At 42.8% G+C, this 8,044-nt stretch overlaps 1 protein-coding gene across 1 annotated transcript; it reads right to left on the bottom strand.

Annotated features, from left to right (window-relative positions):
* Nucleotides 1-4,044: 4,044 nt before the first annotated feature.
* Nucleotides 4,045-5,736, bottom strand: c1qtnf4 (C1q and TNF related 4). Its single transcript, XM_071921178.2, has 2 exons — nt 5,377-5,736; nt 4,045-4,866 (listed from the first exon to the last, which is right to left on the bottom strand). Exons 1-2 carry the CDS (start codon nt 5,734-5,736, stop codon nt 4,045-4,047), a joined length of 1,182 nt encoding a protein of 393 aa, XP_071777279.2.
* Between the last annotated feature and the right edge of the window lie 2,308 nt (nt 5,737-8,044).

The raw sequence follows: 8,044 nt of genomic DNA, 5'->3' as shown, positions 1-8,044 counted from the left end.
TGGCTGTGGTGTTGTGGTTCTTGTCGGCGAACACGGGGGCGTGTTCATGAAGCAGGACTGCAGAATTTATCAACTTGTTTAAATATCTATGCTTATATATGTAGTATCCGTTTCAACAATTTTCACTAGAACAATTATGCAGAACCATTACAGTAAATCAGAATATAGAGATTCTTATGTTTGCTATTTTTTTAGCAGGTTGTATGAACAACCCACAATGAATGATTTAAAGTGACAATGAAATTAAAAGGTTAGCGTTAGGGTTAGGGTGACTTATTCACCTTGGTAGCTAATTTTGCGTGTCATACACTTAATTAACAATAAATGCTAAAAAAGTGTACAATTATTTTGTTTTTATAGTCCAAATCCCATTAGTTCTACTTCCTGAGAAACTCTATCTTTAGTGATTACCTCATCATGTACCAGTAGGCAAAAATTCCAGCCAATAAAATCATCACGTTTTTGAACAATCCCACCGCTCCACTTTTCCCATCATATAAAACTGCCTTTCTCTCCCTAAAGGATGTCCCATTGGTTTACACTATTAAAAGATCCCCTCCCTGCATAATGTCCCGAGCCAACATCCTGTCTCAAGAGGAAACGCGTCAAATTATGCTATCGAAATGCTGTTTCATTGTGACTTTAAGTAGTTTTCCAAAAATGTTTACATGCTGCTGCTGTATCCCCTTCTCAGCTGCTGTATAAATCTGCCATACCAGACTTGTCCAGAAGGTGGTGCTGTGTCTCTATGGCTGGCAGCAAAGAACGAAATCCAAATTGAAAACATGTTGCTGGAAATTGCCGCATGAGAGTTGTTGCTTTCATCTCTTTTTTCATCAGTTCTGACAAAGAGTACCTCTGTATAGACATAACCTGATATGGATGTGCTTTCATAGCAATAAAATACACATGCACATGCATTTCTTTGTTTTTATTTTGCCAAACATTTCATTGAAGCATTCATTTTACATGTAAGAAATACTCAAAACATTTCAAAGAGTCAACATGAACCAGACTACTAAAAACAGACCTGGGTCAAATTGTTTTTTGATATTCTTATTATTATTATTTTTGGCATTCGATCATGCCGACCAGGATGTATCTGAGTTGGGTTTGTGCTTTTGGGACAGATCATCCCTGGTTTCACACAATATACAATCTGACACTCCGTTGTGCCAAAGCCAATACAATCGATTACAGGGAAGTAGCTGAAACTTTACGCCACATTTTGACCCACGTCTGTCTGACAAAGTGGTATCTAATATACAATGATCATCCTTTCATCAGAATTATCAGAGAGAAAGAAGCACAGAGCAGAAACATCCAACATATTATCAATTACTGTACAGATATTCACTTATCAATCGAAATACAATAGCAACAGGCATTGACTGGGCCTGTAAAGCTGTTCAACGATCATGTGAGAAAGCAACTGTTCTTTTTTATTTTGTTGTTTTCTCGATGATATGCATGCATGACACAAGTGCTTGCGAGTGTCAGATGAATTACGCTCAAATCACTCCACACATCATGAGTTCCTCTGTCCGGGTTTTTCACCATTTTTTAAATAGTGATCAGCTCTACCGACTGACCGCTATTTAGTGAATTGGGTCAGTTCGGTTCCACCTTACAGCGGAACTAAAGCAATCACAGATCCACTGGGTCCACTTTATGGCCGTGTGCCAGTCCACCACTATACGCACAATTCAGCTGCTGAGGCTGAAATGGAAAAACCACAGGGGATTATACTGTGACAGACAGTATATTAGCAGATGAACTGTGGCAGACTCTCACAGTATATTTTCATAAAGTGAAAAAATTGCATTTCATTGTCAAAAGTTTTGTCTCTTTCTTAGAAGTCATTCCAGCCGTAAAGGACAGGAAATTGTCCATTAGTAACACTGCGGCGGCCGGGAGACGTGGCGAGCGTGTGATGCCAGACGCTCGCTCCCTCTTATTAGTTTTCGGAGAAGGTGCCGGGGCATTTCCCCAGTGCCAATGGGATCACTGTCAGGGGGGAGACGTCTCTGACATGGAAAAATTCACCTTTTCTCGTTGCAGCTGTACCGTGTTTCTGGTTTAAGTTGATGTGATCTGATTTTACCTTTGTGTGGCTTTTGATATTTCATTGTAATTTTAGGGAGGATTAAATATACCAGGAGAAACCTAATTTTAATTTTGTGCGTTGCCATAGTAGTGCATAGTGAATGAGTCTGAATGCAGTGCTTGCATGGAATCATGTATTGACAAGGCTACAATATCATTTTACACTAGCTTATAGTTAATTTTAATGGAACATTTGAACTTTTTAGCATGCATGTCCCCATATGGGTTTCATGAACTATCTCATCACCTATACTGTGTGCATAGAGTTTAATGATGACACTCACTTAACTCCATTTTGAATTCATAAACTAAATACAATGATCCAACTGAGATCTTTTTGTGTGTGTGTTTGTTCGGTGTCGAGTTTTTCAACAAGTTTGCCTGCTTGCAACACACTGATGGCTTTAGACAGTCGGTGCAGCTAATGTCAGAGCTTGACTTCTCAAATCCATATCAAGTTATGTGTAATAAAAAAATTCAAATGTTCTATCAAAGTATCACTTCAAATGATGTCTCTCAAAGAGAGAAGGTGATTTCATAAAGTCAAGGTTCATTACAATTTGAACAGCATCATCTGTCTCCCGGCAGTGTGAAATTAAACAGACCTGCTTATTACAGTGGCCTGGGAGAAGCAATTCAATTTTCTCCACAGTGGTCGCCATCTGAAGAAATGAATTAAACGCTGCTAGAATTAGAAATCAAATTATGGTCCATATCCCCGCAGGCCTGGAGGTGGCATGTGGTCAACAGTGGGTGCAGGATGATATGGAGTCTGCAGTTTTCCAAAACTCAGAGTCAGTTTCGTCCTGTTGTCCGCTCCTGCTGTGGCCAAGTACTGGGGCGAGAGACTCCACAGTGAAGAAAAGAAAAACTCATTTTGACACAAAACAAACTGTCCATATCACTTTCACATGCCTTTAAAGACATAAAGAAAGGTGATTTCTAAGTACACACACAGAAACGCCGCACTGCTGAAAAGGATGAGAAATGCACTTAAAGGAATAGTTCACCTCAAAAGGAAATTTCCGTCATTATCTACTCGCCCCCCCCCCCCCCATCAGCAGAAACTCCATTGAAGTTTGTAGGAGCACCAGACACACAGCGAGTTGGCTCCTGTAGTTCCATTTCAGCGTTCTCCTAAACTATTGAAGTTAATGGGGCCATCTTTTTACAGCTCCAAAAAACTATTAAAATGTCCATAAAATTTCTGCAAACAGCTCTTGCAGCAGAATCCAATCCAGTGCTGTGAGCGTTGTCAGTGAGGAAATTATAGGAGATAACGAGGTAAATATTGAACTTTTGGACACACACTGCAATTGTTTAGCTTCAAACATTTGGATTAAGCTGCACAAGCTGTTTGGAGAAATATTATTGACTTTTCATGCGTTTTTTGGAGCTTTTAAAAGATGGCCCCATTAACTTCAATAGTCTGGGAGAAGGCTGAGATGGAACTACAGCAACTAACTGGCTGTGGGTTTGGTGATCATACAAACTTCAGTGGAGTTTGAACTGATATGGGGGTGAGTAGATATTGACTGAATTTTCATTTTGTGGTGTACTACTCAATTAATATTCACATTACTGTCATTCAAGGTTCTACATTTGAGTGTGATGAAGTCAAATCCTGGGTAGCCTTCAGCTGGCTGTTGAGGAGACGTTCATTCATTCATGCGGTCCAAAGCCCTGCACCCGGTCCAAAGTCCCTGTGACCTCGCCAAGGAATTCATACAAAGAGGAAACGTCAAAGTCAACCACAAAGCAATATTCATCACCAAACCTGCTGCCACACTGGGACCTACTCATATAAATCAAACCGGTTCAGCTCACAACTCCCCAACTCCACCCAGCTTGTGGATTCACAGACTATTCCGTCTTGTATGAGTTCCTGGCTTTAACCTCCTCTCCCATAATGTTCGATCCCCACCCCACTCGCAGCAGCTAGGGTTTCTTGTCTGCCTGTGATTGGCTGGTGGTGGCGGGGAGGTCGGGGTAAACCAGGAAGCCAGTGAAGGTGATGTACTTGGCGTGGTTGCTGTAGGCTCCAAAACCATCTCTCTGGTGGGAGTAGAGCCAGACGGTGTCTCCGGGTTTCAGGGAAAGCATCAAGCTCTGACTCTGCAGCGCCTTCTCCCCCTGGCTGTCGTCGTAGATCATAGCCTGCACTTCTAGCCGGTTCTTCATCAGTTTGACCGACAGCGTCTTGTGGGGCAGCTTGCCCACGTTGAAGGAGAAGTAGTAGGCCCCGGGAACGCGGCAGGTGAACACCCCCTCCGTCACGTTGAAGTCCTCTCCGATGTTGACAAACGCTGTGTCGAAGCTGACCGGCTGGTGCTGGGGCATGCCACCCTGGTCCACTCCCACGATGCTCTGGGTGCGGCCCACCGAGAAGGCGGAGCGCTGGTCGTCCTCTTCGTCCTCTTCGTCGTCGTCGTCGTCCTCCTCCTCCTCGTTCTCCTCCCTCTGCTCCAGCTCCTTCTCCTCTGTCGTGTCCCTGGCTCCAGTCTGCTCTGGCAGGGTGTGATCTATAGCCTGGTTACTATTTAAGGGTGAGAGGTTTTCCTGCTGGGGCTGCTGGGAGTTATAGGCCGGGTGTTGGTGGTGGTGCGTCTGGTAGTCGTAGGTGTCGGGGTAGACCAGGTACCCGTTGAAGGTGGTGTAGTGTCCCGTGTTGCTGTAGAGCGCGTAGCGAGGGTCACCATGGAGACGAAGCCAGACGGTGTCACCGAACTCCAGCTGCAGCATGGCACTCTGGCTCTGCACCTGAGGATTAACACTGACTTTATTACCCTGGTTACGGAGTAATATCTAGGACTGTTTTACATCCAAGCACTGAAACCAACACATAATCCGATCATCTACCTCACGCAGCTCTTTATTCAGGCATTGTGGGAATATGTAATCCCCTCTGTTCTGCTTTCATTCCCCACCCCCAAACACATACACACCCTCAGTGACGAGAGCCATATTGCAGTGTAAGATAATTGGAGTGCTTTGCTAAATAATGCAATAGAAGACCTTTGTAAAATCCACCCTGAAACAGAATTCACACATTACTTCTATGATTTTAGACAGATCCCTCAATCAAATCAGTCTCTGGTTCATTGTCAGTGAAGATCCAGAATTTTTCTCTTTGACACAAGGAGTCTTGATACTCTTATTGTTAAATTGGGGAGAGACGTGTTCGCTATTTAAACTGAACTGTCCAAGATCTGTTTCAGGCTGGAAACAGCAACCTTTCTTCCACAGATCCTTTTCTCTTCCCCCACCTACCTTCCTCTCCTCTCCGGAGTTTTCCTCGTACACGATGGCCTGCACCTCATTTCTGTTCTTCATCAGCATGACAGACAGGTCCTTGTGCGGGAACTTTCCCACCGTGAAGGAGAAGTAATAGGCCCCGGGGATACGACAGCGGAACAAGCCAGTCTTGGGGTCAAAATCACTGCCGATGTTGACATAAACCGTGTCAAAGGTCACCGTCATCTTGGGCCCACCCTCCATGCTGTTGGTGCGTGCAACCGAGAAAGCCGAGCGGAGCTCCACGTCTTCCAGCAGACGGGCGAAACCCCACACGCCTCCGGCATGGCTCAGGCACAGCAGGCCGATCAGCAGACTCACTGGGAACAGCATCATATCTGTAGAGGGACAGAAAATGGGAAACATCATTATTTATCTGTAAAGTTGGTTTGGAGCTCACACACTTGTCATCATTTTCATTTGTTGCATTGCATTCTGATCTATTGAGGCTGCCGTCGGTTGAGAAATTGGTCTCTCTCCTCTTCTACGATGGATTCCTCCCTGTATGATTGTTAAACTTCAGTGCAAAATGGCGGCTCTAGAAAGAAGCCCTCGCACCCCTTCTGAGCCCTTCTGAGGGACTGACACCAAAACCTGACGTTTACCATTGATGCTTTAGGTAGCTGAAATTTTTCTGCAATTGAACTTCATTGTAGCTGCTGGAAATATCTTGTCAGGTCGGCTACATTTGGCCAGTTATCAGTGGGAAAGAAAAATACACCAAACAACAAAATGGGTCGAGAAAAGCAAGGTCCATTGCCAACGACTGTTTTTTAACAGTGTTCAAGTGTTTTCGCTTGGATTTTTCCTTTAATGTGCCAATACAGTGACAAACATTTAAATGACTCCAAAACATGAACATAAATCCACCTGACTGTCTCATTCTGTAGTTGGTCTCACCATCTTGATGAAACATAATATAAACACCAAGCTCCTGTAGTCGCCCGAGGACTGTTGTGATTCATTCTGTTGCTCATGCATTACAACAATGACTATTTCTATAATAAGTCTAATCTTTTTCCCCCATCTCCAGGATAAAGAATCACTGTTTCTTCACATCATTTCATGCTTCACAGCTCATCTCTAGTCATAACATATCATCATTTCCGCAGTCAAACAGCGCCACATTTTTACGCCACAGAGTTTCTCCAATCCTTTTTGCTGAGTGTGGGTTTCCTAACTGGTTTGGCTTCCGACTTGTCAAGCCAAACATCTCATCTCAGGACCACAGGAATGCCTCATCTGAGAGAAATGTGGGCATGAACGTCTCAGACAAGGCTTCAAATCTTGAATGTGGTTCTAAACCAGTTCATGCGCATGAGTTTGAAGATGAAACCACAAGTAGACCAGTTTCTGAATGTGAGAAAGGCATCCAGTCTGAGCAAATGAGGACAAAAGCACACACACACACACACACACACACACACACACACACACAGCTTCAACCTAATTTCTAAGATCAGCCGGCGTGTGTATGTGATGTAAATGGTTGCATGTGACCAATAAAGACGGGGTTTGTCCGTCCTGTTTCTATAAATCATGCAAGCCATTCCAAGCTAGGTCTAAATTAAAACTATATCCTACCTATTGCACTGAAAAGTGAGAAAGCTAAAGTAAAATAAACAGCCTATCAATCAGTAAAAATAATGCATCTAAACATGCAGTGAAACCATGGAATCAAAAATAAAAAACAAGTAGCTGATTGATTAGTCAAATCAGAAAATGCATGCTATGATGTACTTGTGATGCTTGAATAGGCTAATTCTATTCTATTCTATTCTATTCTATTCTATTCTATTCTATTCTGTTCTCTTCTGCTCTGTTCAGTTGCTCATCTCTGTGATTAGATCCCATGGGTGCTCATTATGGAAGAGGATTGTTTTATCTATTCTTTCATTGCTGTTTGAACCTGCAGTGCCAGACTCTCCAAGGATTACAGTCTATCAACATCACTGAGTCAAACTGCTGCCATTACACAGACAAACAACAACTATTTCTTAGCGCAAGCTGCCATTACATGAACAAGCCTAACTGGTACATTGTCGATTTTGTGGCTTTTTTAATTTAAGGCTATACTAAAAAGTCTGTACTGCTCCACAGAAAAATAATTATAGTATTTGCAATTGGTACTGCACCATTTCTGCTTTTTCAGAAGAATGGATTTCTCTCTGCAGAGAAGGGACAAGTAAGCACAATCAGACCTCAATGATCGGTTGTGCCTCAGCACCTTAATTACAATTAACTACTGCTGTAATTAGCATCCACTGAAAGTGGTCGATGTAGTAACAGCCAAGTAGAACACTTAGATTCAACATTCAATACTTTAAAGCCACAGCAGTGATATATTGCTATACGGGAATAGTCTTGATGCAGCTCACAATAAAGACAAATCCATCAAAAATAGACAAAACATTTCATATCAGCAGATCAGCTGAAATGTATTATCTATTTATCCATTCAACACATTACATCCATCAAGTACTTGTTCAGTGGTGCAGAGACTCCCATTAGAATAGAGCTTGGTATGACAAGCAGCCATTCATACCCCTTACAACGAGTACATAATAACTATTATTACTTCCTCTATTCAGACTAGCAAAGGTGAGGCTTTGAGAGAGAGGTCATCCCTCTCTCTCGTCCCCCT

Source organism: Centroberyx gerrardi, chromosome 1 (genome assembly GCF_048128805.1).
Source record: "Centroberyx gerrardi isolate f3 chromosome 1, fCenGer3.hap1.cur.20231027, whole genome shotgun sequence".
Classification (NCBI taxonomy): Eukaryota; Metazoa; Chordata; class Actinopteri; order Beryciformes; family Berycidae; genus Centroberyx; species Centroberyx gerrardi.
Note: the sequence above shows the minus strand (reverse complement) of the source record. Positions and strands in the feature narration are given on the sequence as shown.